We start from the raw sequence: 18,861 nt of genomic DNA on the forward strand, positions 1-18,861 counted from the left end.
TCGCTCTACCGGTCTCTGTGATACCTCACATGTGTGGTTTGACCACCGTTTTCATATGCGGGCGCTACTCGCGTATGCGTTCGCTTCTGCGCGCGAGCTCGTCGGGACAGGGGGGTTTTAAAAAATTTTTTTTTTTATTATTTATTTTAAAATATTTTATTTATTTTTACACTGTTTAAAAAAAAAAAAAAAAAAGTCATTTAGAAAAATGACATTTGAAAAAATATGCCTTTTAAGAGGCGTGGACAGAAGTGACGTTTTGACGTCGCTTCCGCCCAGCAGTATCATGGAGACGAGTGAGCGCCATCTTGGCCTCACTCGTCTCCAGACACACCACGCAGAAGGACGCGATCGCCTCCGCCGCTACCGACGGCTCCGGTAAGCGGCGGAGGGCACCGGATCGCGGCGGGAGGGGGGGGGCCCCTCTCCCGCCACCGATAAAAGTGATCTCGCGGCGAATCCGCCGCAGGGACCACTTTTATCTGAAAGCCGTCCGCCGCACGAAAACGGGGATACCGGGGTTATGGCAGCTAGCTGCTGCCATAACAACGATGTCCCCGTTCAAACTTAGGACGTATATAGTAGTGCGGCGGTCGGGAAGTGGTTAATAAAGGGGATGGATAGGTATAGTTCTATTTCATCATATATTCACTTTCTTGATCAGAGGGCCTTGCGTTCGTAAACCACTCTTAACCCAATCACCCCATATTTTTTCAAATTTTTTTTTTGAGACATTTATGTATGTAAGTTTATAAAGTGGTAGGGTAGAATCAATCATAGCTCTCTATTGCAAAACCGTGGGAGACTCAGGCTGCTTCCATTTAATCAGGATGGCCTTCCTGGCATAAAACAAGGCATAAAATATAAACAACCGCTTGTGTGTATTTGGTGTAATAGTATCACAGATACCCAGAAGAAGGGTAATGGGGTCCATACCCACAATCAAGCTTCCCACTGCGTTTATTGTGGTAACCACTTCCATCCAAAACTGGTGGATGAAGTAGCAGAACCACACGACATGGACCCAATTCATTAGCACACTTAGGGCATCTATCAGTTTGAGTTGGGTATATTCTTGAGTCTCTGAGGAGTATCGTATGCTCTGTGGAGAAACTTGAGTTGAATATATCTGTCTCTAGCCAATATGCTCAATGGGATATATTGTTAGATCCTCTTCTCCCAGTCTTCTTCAGCAAGGGGCAGGTATATTCTCTTTCCATTTATGAAACAATTTAGTCCCTCTGCTCTAGTCCTCACAAGATATCCAAAGATATAGCGAAGAAAGGATTCTATCTGCACTATTGGAAACAAGGACTGCATACACATACTTAAAGTGATTGTAAGGTTCGTTTTTTGTTTGTTTTTTTAACCATTTTCTTACTGGGCACTTAAACCCCCTTTCTGCCCAGACCAATTTTCAGCTTTCAGCGCTCTCACACTTTGAATGACTATTGCGTGGCCATGCAACACTGTACCAAATTAAATTTTTTCACACAAATAGAGCTTTCTTTTGGTGATATTTAATCACTGCTGGGTTTTTTATTTTTTGCTAAAAAAAATGAAAAAAGACTGAAAATTTTGAAAAAAAGACCCCAAAAACTGTTTCACACTTTGTTATAAAATTTTGAAAACGGGTAATTTTTCTCCTTCATTGATGTTCAGTGATGAGGCTGCACTGATGGGCACTGATAGGCTGCACTGATCGCTGATGGGTGGCACTGATGGACACTGGTAGGTGACATTGATAGGGAGCACTGATAGGTGGCATTGATAGGTGGCACAGTTGGGCAAAGGTAGGTGGGACTGGGCACTGGTGGGTACTGATGGGTGGCACTGGTGGGCAAAGATGAGACAGCCACGGCTTTCTTTGTGAGGGACCAATATCCCTCTGACAGAAGCCGGTGATCTGCATTTTTTTTTTTTTTCCCTCTGACAGCGTGAGGGGAAAAAAGAACGATTACCGATCTTCTGTTTACATCACGTGATCAGCTGTTATTGGCTGACAGCTGATCACGTGGTAAGAGACCAGGATCGGCCCCTTACTCTGGTCTGTGATCACAGAGCATGCGGCGCACAGGCAACTCATGCACGGGAGGACGTCATATGATGGTCTCCCAGCAACTAAGGTTCGCGCTGTAGTCGTCATTTGGCTATAGCGCGGGTGGGAGAAGGTTAAATAACAAACATGTCATACTTACCTGCTCTGTTAAGGGTTTTGCACAGAGCACCCCCGATCCTCCTTTTCTGGGGTCCCCCGGTGGCGCTCCTGGCTCTTCCTCTTCATAGGGTGCTCCAACGGAAAGCCGATTTCCATGGGGGTACCTTTGCGGGCGAGCTGCCGTGTCCTGCTGCTGCGTCTATTGACAAAGACAGCAGGACTCGGCCCAGCTCCTGTGTCACTGGATTTGATTGACAGCAGCGGGAGCCAATGACTCCTGCTGCTATCACTATCCAATGAATACAGCGACTGTTGCTGCTGGGCTCGTGCTTGCTGGAATGATCGGGTTCAAGTAAGAAAAAGGGGTGGGCTCTGGGGAGCAGTTGCAGCACAGAAGAGGTTTCACCTTAATGCAATGCACTACTCACTTTACTCTGCGTGACTTGGCCATAGACCTCAAAACACAAGCATAATTAAAATATTTTATGATATCTATTAAACCAGCTTTAACCATACACAGAAACTCTGGGGCCACACACAATTGTTTTATAGAATATGCAAGAAAGAGTCTCAAATGTCATGCTGCAAACCTAGTTTATTAAAGCGGAGTTCCAGCCTGGATGAAAAAAAAAATTAAAAGTCAGCAGCTACAAATACTGTAGCTGCTGACTTTTAATATAAGGACACTTACCTGTCCAGGGAGCCCGCGATGTCCGTACCTGAAGCAAACCCTTCCATCGGCTCTGGGTGCAGGCGCCGGCATCCAAACTAAAGGAAACAGGAGGTAAAGTCTTGCAGCTTCACAGCCAGTTTCCTACTGCGCATGTGCGAGTTGTGCGGTGCTTCCTGAATAGTCCCGTCTTCTGGGGGACACACAGGTCCCAGAAAGCGACGGGGGAAGGAGGAGGGCCTGGATAAAACCGTGAAAGTGACGTACCTCGCCGTGGCGCTGTGGGGTGGAAGTCCCGAAGAAAAAACAAAACAAAAAAGGTATGTGTATATAAATATATATATAAAATAATAAAAAAACTAGGTGGGGTGCATATATTTTCAAAAGAGTTTAATTTTTGCCTGGAACTTCGCTTTAAGGTAAAATCACTTTCAAGATTTCTCCAAGAGCTCTCAACCAGGGCTGTCTGAAGCTGCCCGTAGGCATGAGATTGTTGGTTAATCCACCAAAATAGACAGATCAGGAGGCTAACATTTTTGTTTGTTTTATAGATACTGACAACTGCGTGTTCAGGTGTTTATAATCTGCACATATACATATACTTTCTGTCTATAATGTACACAACAAGATGGTTACTGGTTAAGTACCATTAATCATTCCGTTTTTTTCAGCTTTTCAGTCTCTCCTTGAAGTACTAATTGCTGATTAGTGAAGAATGCTTTATTTTTGCTCTGTCTAGAATAGGGTATATGCTTTGGATGCTTTTACCATAAAGATCAGCTATGTACAGTATATGCTAATATAGAGGTCCCAACATGTTCAGCTTTTGAAGCAGTAGCATGGAATGTACAGTGCATCCAGAAAGTAGTCACAGTGCTTCAATGGCTGTGAATACTTATGTACAACTTACTATGTAACATGTGATTTCTTTTTTTTTTTTTTTCTTTTTTTATATTTAATCATTTTGCAAATATTTCAAACAAACTTCTTTCACGTTGCCATTATGGGGTATTGTTTGCAGAATTTGAGGAAAGTAATGAATTTAATCCATTTTGGAATAAGGCTGTAACATAACAAAAGGTGGAAAAATTGAAGCGCTGTGAATACTTTTCGGATTCACTGTAAAATACTTTCTTTCTTTACCTTTTCTATAACTGGTTTTGACTGGCTGTTTGCTTGCAACTGACTGAATTGCTTTTCGTAGTAGAGTGAAATCTTTCCGCTCTGATGATAGTCGGGTACTTGATAATTCTTTACCTTCTAGAAAAAAATGATGGTAACATCAAAGGGGACTGTAGGAAAGTGTGGCTTACTAATATTTTTATGGAAACTGAACTAGTACGTTTCCAAGTGTTTGAATTAAGTGCAAATATTTGCCTATATTTTCGTTATTCATTAATGAAAAATTCCCTAAGCGTATAGTCCTAGTACAGTGCAGGATACAGGACTAGTATTCATAGACTATGGGGTACAGTATATGCACCAGGTATTTGAACACTGGCAAATGCCCCTAGATCTATCCATATAACCTGCTTATGCCGTGAGGCTCCAGGTTTTTGCTAGTGTCCTTAACCAATTCCCGCCTGCTGTACGTCATATGATGTCCTTGACTTTGAGTGGTGATATCTGAATGATGCCTGCAGTTAGACATCATTCAGATATCTTCTTTTTTAGCCAGCGATTCCCTACACCATAAGAATAATCATCGTGGCTGTTCAGCCGCTTGATTGTTCTTATGGGCAGCGAAAGAGGACGTACCCCCTCCCGTCGCCCTCCAGTGCTTCTCCGGGCTCACCGCTGCCTTTGTCGAACCGGAGAAGGGACCCACCGGCCCCAGATGCTGACCATAGAGATTTCCGGCGGACCAGATGGTCCCTGGAGCCTCTATGATTGTTCGAAGGCCGGGCACGATGTTATGACGCAACGCCCGACCTCTGCATTCGAAAAAATGGCGCCACCTCGGCTGGGAAGCTGAGATCGTTTTTTTTTTGTTTTTTTTTGTTTTTATTTCAGGCTTCTCAGCCTAGAGATGAGATGTGGGGACTTATTGACCCCATATCTCACTGTAAAGAGGACCTGTCATGCTTATTCCTATTACAAGGGATGTTTACATTCCTTGTAATAGAAATAAAAGTGATAAAAAAAAAAAACTAAAAAAAAAAATGTGTCAAACTAGAAAAATAAATGTATAATTAACAATAATTATTTTTTTTTAAAGTGCCCCTGTCCCTGTGTGCTTGCACGTAAAAGCGAACGCATACGTAAGTCGCGTCCACATATGTAAACAGTGTTCAAATCATACATGTGAGGTATCGCCGCAAACTTTAGAGGGAGAGAAATAATTCTAACCCTAGACCTCCTCTGTAATTCAAAACATGTAACCAGTAAAACATTTTAAAGCTTCGCCTATGGGGATTTTTAAGTACCGAAGTTTGGCGCCATTCTACGAGCATGTGCAATTTTGAAGCATGACATGTTAGGTATCTATTTACTCGGTGTAATATCATCTTGCACACTGTGCAAAAAAAAATTGGGCTAACTTTACTGTTTTTTTTGTTTGTTTTTTTTGTTTTTGTTTTTTAAAGCATGAAACAGTTGTGGGTTTTTTTTTTTTTTTTTTTTTTTTAAACGCGTTTGAAAAATTGCTGCTGTGTGGGATAAAAAGTAGCAACAACTGCCATTTTATTCCCTAGGGTCTCTGCTAAAAAAAACATATATAATGTTGGGGGTTCTATGTAATTTTCTAGCAAAAAAATTATGTTTTTTTAAATGTAGGAGCGAAATGTCAGAATTGGCCTGGTAGGCAAGTGGTTAAAGTGGTTGTAAACCCACAAAAAAAAACAAACTGCAAGACAAAGGCATAATGAGCTAATATGCACAGCATACTAGCTCATTATGAAATACTCACCATTGAAGCCCCCGCAGCGGTCCCGGCATACTGCTCTGCCCAGCGACATGTCTCCCAGAGTTATTTCCGGGTATTGCGGGCTCCGGCACTGTGATTGGCCAGAGCCTCGATTACATCACTCCCACGCATGCGCGCGGGAGCCGCTGGTAACGGTAGATCAGCTAAAGCAGCGGCACGAGCGAGCCGTTGCTTCAGTGCGCATGTGTCGATGACGTCAGCATATGCTGATACAGAGGATATCTCCTAAACCATGCAGGTTTAGAAAATATCCACGGTAGCTACAGGTATGCCTTATTATAGGCTTATCTGTAGTAAAAAGTGGTTTGTAATGCCGTGTACACACGAGCGGACTTTTCGACCGGACTGGTCCGACGGACCGAATCCGGCGGACAGTCCGACCGTGTGTGGGCTCCATCGGACCTGCAGCTGACTTTTTCGGTCGAAAATCTGACGGACTTTAGATTTGGAACATGTTTCAAATTTGTCAGACGGACTCGAGTCCGGTCGAAAAATCCGTCGTCTGTATGCTAGTCCGATGGACGAAAACCGACGCTAGGGCAGCTATTGGCTACTGGCTATCAACTTCCATACTTTAGTCTGGTCGTACGTCATCACGTACAAATCTGTCGGACTTTGGTGTGATCGTGTGTAGGCAAATCCGTTCGTTAGAAAGTCCGTCGGAAAGACTGTCGGACCTTTGTTGCCGAAAAGTCCGCCCGTGTGTACAGGCCATAAGGGTTTACAACCACATTATGTGATAGACCTGTTCTCCTCCAGAGAAGTTTTTTCATCTGAATCTTTTATCAACATTTGACAATGCATAACCTTGTGCTACCTACCAGTTTCCAAATCTGTTACACTTGTTGTGTACCTCTTACCTGTGTACATCCTACCATGGTTATCCTGGATGTGTCTTTGAGGCAGACCTGTAATGTTTGCTTTGGGCACTGGATCTTGCATTAAGCACTCATTTTGTTATGGAGAGCTATGTGTGAAACAGTAGGGTTTTATACAGGTCCAGGGCCATGGTCTATTCTTCTGGTTCCCAGACTCTGAAGACACCTTTTGGGGTAAGTTTACCATGACAGGCAAAACATGGACCTTAATAGGCCCAGTGTCGTGGATAAGGTACAAAAGTTTTCCTGTATATGAACTCAGGCTTTTATACAACACTATCTGCAGAGCATAGCGCGCTATGCAGTTTAGTGTGCAGAGGATTTGGGTGTTATTCACTTTATCGTGGTACTCCCTGCAATTTTGTCTTTAACGACTCTTTGTGAGTAGTTTTAAAATTGGCAATTGTTCCCTCCTATCTGGACTTAGTCTTATGCCCCGTACACACGAGCGGAAATTCCGCCAGCAAAAGTCCGATGAGAGCTTTTGGCCGGAAATTGCGACCGTGTGTATGCTCCATTGCACTTTTGCTGGCCGAATTCCAGCTAGAAAAAGATTGGGAGGTTCTCTATTTTTCGGTCGGAAAAAGTTCCTATCCGAAAATGCATTAGTCTTTATGCAATTCAGATGCGCAAAAAAATCACGCATGCTCAGAAACAATTTGACGCATGCTCGGAAGCATTGAACTTCATTTTCTCGGCTCGTCGTAGTGTACGTCACCGCATTCTTGATGGTCGAAAGTTCAGAGAACTTTTGTATGACCGTGTTTATGCAAGCCAAGCTTGAGCGGAATTCCGTTTGGAAAAACCATCTAAGATTTTTCCGACGGAAATTCCGCTCCTGTGTACGGGGCATTAGAAGACTAAGGTAAGGCAGTACAGGAGTGCAGTAAGGCTGTATACCCGTGGTCATCTTCTACAGAGACCTGGGTTATAGCAGCTCCTTCTCTGGACACACAAAACTCTTTTCCTAAACCATGAGTATGCCACTGAGGGTCCCCTCACTAGCAATAGCAGATCACAGGTGAAAGGGACCTGGGACAAAATGCCTGAATACCATGAGTTCTGCAGACCGCCTACAGGAAACACGGAACATGGCACAGGGTAATAGCTGTTCCCTTGTCATGGAGCAATGTCTTATAGTGACGCTGCTCCCCTCATCTGACTTTGACTTCCTCTCGGAGGCCCCTCTGACAAAAGCAGAATTTTTTGGAAAACATTTGGCTTTTCTAGGATATTCAGTTTCCAGAGGCCAAAAATTCTACTCGTCCCCTTTTCCACTGACCATGTTCAGGATTCAGACTTGACTATATGGTGGAAAGTACTAAGGACACTGAGTTTGTAGCAGACGCAGCAGAGAATTTTTCTTCCCATGAAGCTTATGAGGTACAAGCTATGGCTTTGCACCAAATACTCTCCACTGTAACAGCATCTGATTTTCCAGAACTAAAACAGACCCCTATGGGTACTAAGAAACTGACTATATCTAAAAAGACTTTTCCCATAGATGCACTTCATGAAGATTTGGCTTTGTCCTGAAAAGGTTTATACCCATCTTTTATCTGATATTTATACTAGGGAAAAGGATTTTAAAAAGTGGGTTATTCCAGTAGTGAGAGCCATTTAATTTCCCAAAAAACACCTTACAGTCCTATTGAGGATGTTCTCTCATTTTAAGTATTCTCTTGATCGGTGTTTTGAAGCCCCTTTAAAGGCCTTATTTGCTCTTGCAGGTCCAGCCCTGCAACTGGCAATTGCTACCATGTCTATTTGCAAGACTAACCTCTAACTGGTCGAGATGCTTGAAGAGAGACCAGGAGCCTTTCTTTAAAGACCCTGCACTCTTAGAACAATTATCTGATGCCTTCAGCCCTGTTTTGTGCTGATGCTCTTGACGATGTCATTTGACAAGTCTCAAGAACTGCTCTTATCTCTGTGCACATGTGCAGGATTTTGTGGCTAGAAGCTTGGTCTGCTGCACATGCTTGTAAGAAACTTCTTCTGTGTATGCCTTTTGATGGAGAATGTGTGGGGAATCCCTTCAGAAATTCATCAAGTAAGTAACTGGTACTTCTACTGCACAAGAAAAAGCCTAAGCCTCCTACTCCTCTAGCAAAGAAAGGGATCTTTCTGTTGTCACCAGGCGTTAACCTCTAGACCAAAGTTTAACCCTTCCTTTTTTTGCAAGCCTTAACCTACCAGAAACCCTCCTCACAATGAAGGGCGCCCCCCTTCGAACCGGGGGGACATCTGTCGGCCTTTGCTCCAGTCTGGATCACATACATCCTGGACCCCTGGGTGCAATCTGTAATTTCAGAAGGGTACAAAACAGACTTTCTGACCCTGCCCCTCCTTGCTTTTTTCTTTCCAATCTGCAAGCTTCAGATCAAAGAGGCAGATTTAAAGACCGCTTTACATCAATTTCAAGCACAAGAAATGGCTGTACAATTTGCTTCAGAAAAACAGGTTTCAAAGTTTCTGTCCAGACCTTTTCAGAGTCCCAAAATCAAATGGGGGCATCTGCCCAATTCTGGACCTAAAATCCCTAAACAAATTTCTTTTTGTATCAGAATTTCAGATGGAATCTATGAAATCTGTTACTGCTTCCCTCGGTCGAGGGGCATTTCTTGCATCAGTAGACATATAAAATCTCTATCGCCATTTTCCCATTCCCAATACTTCCTGCATTTTGCAATGGGAAACCAGCACTTCTAGTTTGTGGCACTGCTGTTCGGGCTTACTTCTGCACAAAAGCACTTGTCCCACTTCTGTCTCTTCTATGAACCCAGGGCTTTCATGTCACTGGTTACCTGTGTCTGCCAATGTTTAAAGGACCTTCCACTTAATTTAAGCATTTTTAGCTTCATAGTCCAACTTTCCAAAATCTGCCCTCCATCGCTCACACTGTCTGGAGTACCTAAGTCTTATCTTGGAAAAGATTGCTTCTTAAGGTTCAGCTCTCAGACAACTGTTTTATTCCCTATCCCATCAGAGCCCATTCCACCAGGGCTGCTGGTGTCTTTAGGGTTTTCAGCATCAAGCTTCTGTATTACACATTTGCAAGGCCATCACATGGCCCTCTGTTCTCACATTTTTCAAGCTCTAACAGGTGGATATTCAGGCCTCAGTTCAACCAATAGAAAAAAGAACTACAGGCAGTCCCAGAGTTACAAACATCCGACTTACATTTGCACATGCAAATTAAACTTAAAAACAAACCTACAGAACTTGTCATATTCCTAAACCCCTGTAATAGAAAACCTCCATATACACAATACTATTTTTGCAGTTGATCCAGAGGCGGGTAAAAAAAAAACCAATATAGATAGATAGATAGATATATTTTATATACACACACAGCATCTCACAAAAGTGAGTACACCCCTCACATTTTTGTAAATATTTTATTCTATCTTTTCATGTGACAACACTGGAGAAATGACACTTTGCTACAATGTAAAGTAGTGAGTGTACAGCTTGTATAACAGTGTAAATTTGCTGTCCCATCAAAATAACACACAGCAATTAATGTCTAAACCACTGGCAACAAAAGTGAGTACATCCCTAAGTAAAACTGTCCAGATTGGGCCCCAAAGTTTCAATATTTTGTGTGGCCACCATTATTTCCCAGCACTGCCTTAACCCACTTGGGCATGGAGTTCACCAGAGCTTCACAGGTTGCTTATGGAGTCCTCTTCTACTCCCCCATGATGACATCACGGAGCTGGTGGATGTTAGAGAACTTGCACCTTCCATTTGAGGATGTCCCACAGAGGCTCAATAGGGTTTAGGTCTGGAGACATGATTGGCCAGTCCATCATCTTTACCCTAAGCTTCTTTAGCAAGGCAGTGGTCATCTTGGAGGTGTGTTTGGGGTCCTTATGTTGGAATACTGCCCTGTGGCCCAGTCTCCGAAGGGAGGGGATCATGCTCTGCTTCAGTATGTCACAGTACATGTTGGCATTCATGGTTCCCTCAATGAACTGTAGCTCCCCAGTGCCGGCAGCACTCATGCAGCCTCAGACCATGACACTCCCACCACCATGCTTGACTGTAGGCAAGACACACTTGTCTTTGTACTCCCTCACCTGGTTGTCGCCACACACGCTTGATAACATCTTAACCAAATAAGTTTATCTTGGTCTCATCAGACCACAGGACATGGTTCCAGTAATCCATGTCCTTAGTCTGTTTGTCTTCAGCTAACAGTTTGCGGGCTTTCTTGTGCATCATCTTTAGAAGAGGCTTCCTTCTGGGACGACAGCCATGCAGACCAATTTGATGCAGTGTGCAGAGTATGGTCTGAGCACTGACAGGCTGACCTCCCACCACTTCAACCTCTGCAGCAATGCTGGCAGCACCCATATGTCTATTTCCCAAAGACAACATCTGGATATGACGCTGAGCACATGCACTCAACTTCTTTGGTTGACCATGGCGAGGCCTGTTCTGAGTGGAACCTGTCCTGTTAAACCGCTGTGTGGTCTTGGCCACCATGCAGCTCAGTTTCAGGGTCTTGGCAATCTTTTTTTTCAGATCCTCAGCGAGTTCTTTGCCATGAGGTGCCATGTTGAACTTCCAGTGACCAGTATGAGAGAGTGAGAGCGATAACACCAAATTTAACAAACCTGCTCCCCATTCATATCTAACATTAATGAGTCGCATGACACCGGGGAGGGAAAATGGCTAATTGGGCCCAATTTGTGTGTTGAGTTATTTTGAAGGGGACAGCAAATTTACACTGTTATACAAGCTGTACACTCACTACTTTACATTGTAGCAAAGTGTAATTTCTTCAGTGTTGTCACATGAAAAGATAGAATAAAATATTTACAAAAATGTGAGGGTGTACTCATTTTTGTGAGATACTGTGTGTGTGTGTGTGTGTGTGTGTATATATATATATATATATAATATATATATATATATTTATAAACTGTACCTAGTGTATGTCTTGTATTCACTTGGATTTTTACTATTAATTCCACAGGCTCTGTTGGTATATGCTGCTGGATTCTTTGCAAACATGGGAAACTACAAGTCCTTTGGGGATACTAAGTTTGTCCCCAACGTCTCCAAAGTAAGTTCTTATTCCAATAATGACAATCACAAGTTTTCCACAGACCATGAAAAATATATATTTTTTCAAATGTATAATTGACTGTTCTTTGCCCTCAGGATAAATTTGAGAAGTTACTACGGGCAAGTGATGCTTTTGCTAAGGATCCAGAGGGAATGGAAGGCATTTGGAAAATTGTTGAAGAACATATGTACTCGCTAGAACCACGTGAGAGGCAGCTAGGACTGGGTGACCAGGTCAGTACTAGGATAAAGTTTAGCAATATCATGTGTGCCTTTTCTTCTTTGTCTTGTTAAAAAGACATTTCTTGGGATGGAAGATATTTTGGGTGTGTAGACTCGTGGAAACATACTTGTGTTTCAACGCTTGGGGAGGTCATTGCATCCATTTTCTGCATGGCCTAAATAGCCATGCTCTGTACCTATGTCAAATATGTTGGGGAGATGGTGTTCTGGCTCTTCAATATGGGTCGATGAGGCTTCCAATTACATTTTTCAGCCAATGGTAAGGTGTGGACCAAAGCCCCCATTGAATTTATGGCTCATTGTGCAACCCAGGGGACTGCTTAAGTGTGTAGGCACATTTGTGTGCGTACATTAATAATTTAAAATGTCATAGTTCACTACGGTTTATTCTCCATATAATTTTGAAATCAGTGGCTGATAAAATTTGTTAATTTTAGCCCCTGAGTTGAGAAAAAGTCTAGACTGGTAGAGTTGCAATTCCAGGTTTAGACTAAGCATGAAGGGCATGACTTAACTGCAACTATTGGTAGATTATATTGTAGGGAATATGAAATTCCATCTCCAAGGTTTGAAAAAGCTTATATTTTGTGTGTGTGTGTGTGTGTGTGTGTGTCTTACTTATAATTTGCAATATCCCTGGAAAAGTTATTTTCATTTCATAAGAGTGGAAATGGTGGACCCGGGACTGTATTTCTGTAGTTGTATTTAACCCTTCTACATTTTTATGTGGCTTTGCATAGGGAGTTGTCTTATACCAGTGGAATTTACTGACTTTAAAGTGCAACTTTAGTTAGAAAATTAAGTCCTGCTAGATCACTTCAGGCTGGCTCCTTTTGCAGGTATTGCTATGTAGCACCCTCTAGTGTGCTAGAAGGATAGTGCATGTTTTTTTGTGAGAGTAGGTACATTTTCAGGCTTGACTGGCAGCCAAGCCTGAGTGTGTTGTGATCTGGGTTGGGAGTGTCTCAGAGTAGAGCTGGGTGACTGTGTATGTATGTATATGTGTACGTGTGTGTGTGTGTATATGTATGTATGTATATATATATATATATAATATGTGTATATTGTTCTGTAATAAGTTTGGGCATCTCTCCATCCAAGTTTATTCCCCTCAGTAAAAATGCAAAACAAGGTTCAAGGACTGGTTTTCTGCCTGAGGGTAAATGAGAACAGTGTGCATGGCTGGGCAGGGTGACAGGCAGACCAGAACACTCGGCAGCCCCTACAGGGCAATGCTGGAGGCAATTTGTAGCATACATGCATTTTTGGTAGCATAAATATTAATGTGAAATATGTTCCTTGCTAAAGAACATTATTTATTTATTTTTTTATCAGGTTGTTATGGGTAAAGTTCCACTTTGAACGCTTACATATAAATATTGAGATAATATTAGAGTGGAGTATTTATTCAGTGTGTATCCCTAGCTAGTTTGTGCCTAGTTCACACTGGCAGTGAAAGCAGGCATTTTCAGTCAAAGCCACAACAGTTTTTATATCAACAAGCAGGGATGTACAAGAAGTCCAGCCCTGCCAAGAGTGGCTCATAACATTCTGGACTGGGCAGAAATCACTTTGGCCTCTTTCAGCAAATCACCAGAAAGGTACACAGAATATCCTAGTGGACTTCCTCAGTCTTCTTCGGATGTTGCAAGACAAATGGTGTGGTTCCTCAATTCAGAAGTTTTCTCTTTTTCTGGTAGATCTAGGGGGGCAGCCAGAAGTAGATCTATTTGCCTCCAAAAAAATCAGGAAAACAGAGAGAGAGAAATGCCTTTCCCCCGTACAGACTATTTCTAAAACAAATACAAAAGTTTCTGCAGGAAAGAACAAATCTCATCCTGATAATGCCTTTTTGGCCAAAGAGACCATGGTTTTCCCTTCTTCAGGCCGTAGCCACAGTTCATCTGGTATTGCTTCCTTTGAGGGAGGACCTCGAGTAGCCGCCTTAAAGCTGGTGGTGTGGTTTCCGAGGAACAAATTTTAAAGTCTCAGGCTCCATGCACACCCGATCGAAAGAGGAATCACTGCTATTATGCCCGTGATTTCAATTTGCTCCAAAACGCAGTACGTGTTTGGGATGCCATTACATCTACCATTTAAGCTATCCTGAAATTTTTACAAGATGGTGTGGAGCAAGGTCTAACCCTCAGCACTTTGAAAGTACAGGCAGCAGCTCTTTTTTTTTCTACAATGCTCCCTGTTGGAGGATCCAGCAATATCCAGATTTTTCAGAGCTGTCTCTAGAATGAGACCAGTAGTTCCTAGAACTTGTTTTGCCTGGGATCTATCCTTGGTCCTTGAGGCTATTATCCTCATCCTTTTAGACCTTTGTAAAATGCCTCAGTTAATCTTCTTACCTTGAAGACGTTTTTTTTTTCCTAGCGCCATTACTTAGTTTTAAAGTAATGTGGATTACAGACGCTTTATTATTACAGAACCCTTTCTCCATATTTTTTTAATCGTTCTAAAAACTGACCCTGGGTTTTCTACCCAAGGTTGCGTCGTCTTTTCAAAGATCTCAGGATATTGTATTACTGACTTTCTGCAATTCTCCTTCTGGAGGCAGAGGAGTTTTAACTTGATAACTGTTCGGAGATGTCTTCTAGCTTATCTGGACACTACTAGTCATTTTTAGGAGATCGGAAGCCCTTTTTGTTTGCTATGCGGGTGCCAATGAGGGGAACCAAGCCTCTAAATCGTCTATAGCGAGATGGATCAGAGTGGATATATGCAAAGCATACTGGATTATGCAGCCAGCATTTCTGTTTATTAAGGCTCATTCAACTAGAGCTTTGTCCACCTCCTGGGTAGAGAGCGCTGGTGCCACACCAGAATAGATTTGTAAAGTGGCAATTTGGTCCAGGTTCCTCACCTTTTTGTGAAACTACCTTGTTGGACCCATCCTCAAGTGGGATAACGCATTTCCTGTTCCAGGGGAAGAGATTTATGTCTCCGGAACTGTCCTGGAAGACTACTGGAAATAGAGTTACCGGTAAGTTCCTTGTCCCATGAGGTCAATTCACAAATGGTTTTCTTTTGCACCAAAAAGTATCTTGAGCAGGAGATTGAGGCACAGTCCCAGAATGAACCAAACAAGTTTTCAGTTCCTAATTCTTCTTATATTTGAGGCTTTTCTCCCCTTCCGAACTATGCTGCATCGCATAGAGTTGCCTTTTAATGTCTGTGTAACCAGGATGCATGGTAATATTTGTTTTTCATTTGTCATAGGGAATTACCACTTACTTCTCTGGAAATTGCACTATAGAAGATGCAAAACTGATTCAGAGGTTCCTCGACTCAAAGGTATACAGTTACAATTGTGCTTTTGTTTTATTAGTTGTTGCCAATCCAGCCCACATTACCGGTTTTCAGTGAAAAGGTTTTTAAAATTCATTCTGTTCATTTTTCTTTTACTCTCCAGAATCTTAGTGCCTACAACACTAGACTATTTAAATCTCAGGATGAAGGAGGCAGGACTAAGTATGAAGTTCGACTGGCATCTGTTACCAAAGAAGGTGGGAGTTTCATGAATACAGTTATATTGTTTAGTCTAGCTGCTGAATAGAATTCCTCTTATTTACAAGATTTCCCAACATGGTGCAGCATTGCTTTAAATAATACATAATTTATTGATCAATACTTTTCCAGGCATAGTGTGGATCACCAACGTGTTTTATTTGTACTTTACTACATTTTTCTTTGTACAAACTCACATTATCCTTATATCACAAACCAGGAACTGCAGATAAGTCTTCTGATCTTTCAAACCTTTTGGGATCATTTGAGTTTGAGGGCCATGAGATCGTTGTCACAAGGGGCGATTACTCTGCCTTACTACTTCGAGTGAGGGAGAACCTGGAAAAGGCAAAGGTAATCACTATTATTTCTGGGTGGAAATTGGTGTGAACTGTGGAACTTTTTTTTTCCTTTAAACACGTTTTTTTATTGAGCATAAAGAAAGGAAATGTACATCAATAAAACGTTCGAGACAAATACTTAAAGTAGCATACAGTATTGTAGTGGGTAATTTGCTATGACTTCCCCTATGTTATAAGTATTAACGTAAGTTATCCCTTGTAATACCGATGACATTCAATAGTATTCTAAACATTATGTACACCATACTGGCCTGTTCACCGCCTCTCCCTTCCACATATATTTATTACGAAGGCTATAGGCCCACGTATCCTGTTGCATCTTTTTCCTGTCATGTGCAGGTTTCAGGTGATCCACTTGTCCCATATTTTTTCATACTTTGAAGGGCACCCTCTATGTGAGTATGTAAGTTTCTTGTAGGGTAGAACCGTATTGACTTCCGTGATCCAATGCGCAAACTCCGGAGGGGTAGGCCTCATCCAGACTCTGGTTATGACCTTCCGTGCAGAGAAGAGTGTCTCATGTAGAAATATCTTTTGGAATTGATTTATCTCTGGATCTGGGAAAATTCGTAGTATGCATGTTTTGGGCTGTAGTGTTATAGGAGAGCCCATTGTGTCATGCAGGAATCTTACCACCTGTGTCCAAAAGGCCTGGATCTGCGGGCATTACCACAGTAGGTAGAAGAAAGTGCCCACAGCTTGATTGCACATTAGGCATGTTGCTGACTGATTATGCTTGTATCTGGATATTTTGAGCGGTGTGAGGTAGGATCTATGCAGTATGAAGATTTGGGTTAGGTGATCTGACAGTTTAGGGGATACGATTTTGCATGTGCCTAGGGCATCACTCCATTCATCATCTTCCAAATTGCCTACCTTCACCTCCCACCTAGATTTCAGTGCATATGCTGATCTGGTTGCTTGTGGTAGCATCAACATCAGGTAGAATTGAGAGATCCGTTTTTTTGGGTCTGGGCATTTTATTGCTTCCATTAGGGGGTTATTGGTTGGGACAAGATCATCTAATGGAAATTGCGAGTGGAAGGCATGGCGAAGTTGTATATACCTGAAGAACATCTGGTTTGGTAGTGCAAACTCAGATTTTAGTCTGTCAAAATTCTTCAGCTTTCCATTACAAGTAATGTGAGACATATAGAATATTCTGCTTGAGCTCCACGTGAACTGTGGAACTTTAAAGAATATTTTATAAAATGTAAACTGAGACTAAATAAAAGTTGCATTGTAACTGTCAACATATTGTAGAAGTACAACTATATTGCTTCCAAAATAATTTGTGACCCTTTTCCAAACAAATGGTCTATGTAATTATAAGAAAAACGTCTGTGGCTACTATAAAATCCAGTCCTAAAATCTTTAATAATCTCAATAAAATGCAGCCGACTGTATGTGGCTAGCCTAGCATAATGGTTCCTTCCTTTATTGTGCCCCCACTTCGAATTTTCATTTTGCACAACATACTGAAAATAATGAAATAGTTAAGATGGTGCTGCAATGACTCCTGATTGGTCATGGTGTATAACAAGGATAAGATATGTCGTTTGCACACCAACAAGCTTGTTTCTTCTTTATTACATGATCACGTAGAAAGACTTTTTGGGACCTCACAGAGACCCTTAATCAGGAAATAAAGATTGTCATGCATGGTTGGAAACTTTTCAATCATCTGCACACTTTGGTGTGTCATTTGGCTTCTGTAATCCTCATTATTTCATGTTTTCTTTTTAATCCAAAATCCTTAGGCTTATGCTTCCAATGATAACCAGAGAAAGATGCTGGATGAATATGGCCGCAGTTTTCAGGAAGGATCCATCCAAGCTCATAAGGAAGGGTCCAAGCACTGGGTGCAGGACAAAGGACCAATAGTGGAGAGGTGGGTACCTGAAGGCCAAGTAGACTGAGGGCTGAAAGGTGGCAGATAGTCATTAAAGGCCATCTTCTGGTTAAGTGTGCGAGTTTTAAAATATATGTATAACTAAGTTTTTCTTTCTATTTTGGATAGAGTAGGCAAGGGTTAACTCCCTATCAAGGTATTTGTCTTAAAGACACAACAGTGGGTGAGAGGAAGGGTCCACATGATGAGAGGAATTCCCATCTTCGACAGTAATCAGAAAATGTGTCCCCATTGAATGACTTCACTTCTTGCATGACAACTCTAAAATGTAGTGTTTCTTCTTACTTTCTCTTTCATTGCCAATGCTTACCAGGACAAATAAAGTAGTGAATCTCATCAACAGGGACACCAGCCTAAATAAAAACTTGGCAGAGCTTCTAACCCCTCCCCACTCTGTTCAACATTAAAAGCAAACTACACTTTTGATTTTAAGTACTCACACTTTAATTTTGTTTTAGTGTTTGGAAATTTGTAAATAGATTATATACATCATTTTTGTTTTATATAAAAACTGTATTTCACAAATAAACTACCTTTTTAGGCTGGGTTCACACTGGAGATCACAGCGGTTTACAGCAGGAGTCCGGTGCGTCTCCATTTACTGTTTCAGGTCTGATTTCAGCCCGAATTTTGAACTCCATAAAGAGCCGGTCACAATCTCCTGCTATGCGAATTGGATGTGGAGAAACCCGCATCCAATTCGCAATAATGTGAACCCAGCCTTATACTTTAACAGCGGCTGCTGGGCTTTCTAGCAAGAAAGCCTAGACTTGGTTGGTCACTTTTTTGATGCTAGAAGCCATATTGCTAGACAGAGCGTTTCCTGCCTGACCTATTAACCTTGTGTGTGTTGTGAATTGAGCTGAAACTGAAGGTCAGGTTCACAGTGTAGTAGTATAATAACTCAGCAGAGCTCTATTTTTCTGCCTTGAATTCACAACCTGCAGGCTGCAAGCTGTAAATATGAATGTGCAGTGTTAAATATTTCCCTGATTAAAACAAATACAACAATTTTTGAAATTGGTTTTTCTTCAAATAAAAGTTTTCAAGGGGTTTACACGTAAAGTACAACAATGACAAACCATCAAGGCCAATGCCTATACGATATTCGAGTGTT

At 41.9% G+C, this 18,861-nt stretch overlaps 1 protein-coding gene across 1 annotated transcript in view; it reads left to right on the forward strand.

Annotated features, from left to right (window-relative positions):
• DPP3 (dipeptidyl peptidase 3) overlaps positions 1-18,861 on the forward strand; it is a 122,238-nt gene that overhangs the window by 48,412 nt on the left and 54,965 nt on the right. The window contains 6 exon segments of the mRNA XM_073605244.1: positions 11,620-11,709; positions 11,808-11,945; positions 15,183-15,257; positions 15,376-15,469; positions 15,691-15,824; positions 17,593-17,723. Coding sequence (XP_073461345.1) covers positions 11,620-11,709; positions 11,808-11,945; positions 15,183-15,257; positions 15,376-15,469; positions 15,691-15,824; positions 17,593-17,723 — 662 coding nt within the window.

This window comes from Aquarana catesbeiana, linkage group LG11 (genome assembly GCF_042186555.1).
Source record: "Aquarana catesbeiana isolate 2022-GZ linkage group LG11, ASM4218655v1, whole genome shotgun sequence".
NCBI classification, from domain to species: domain Eukaryota; kingdom Metazoa; phylum Chordata; class Amphibia; order Anura; family Ranidae; genus Aquarana; species Aquarana catesbeiana.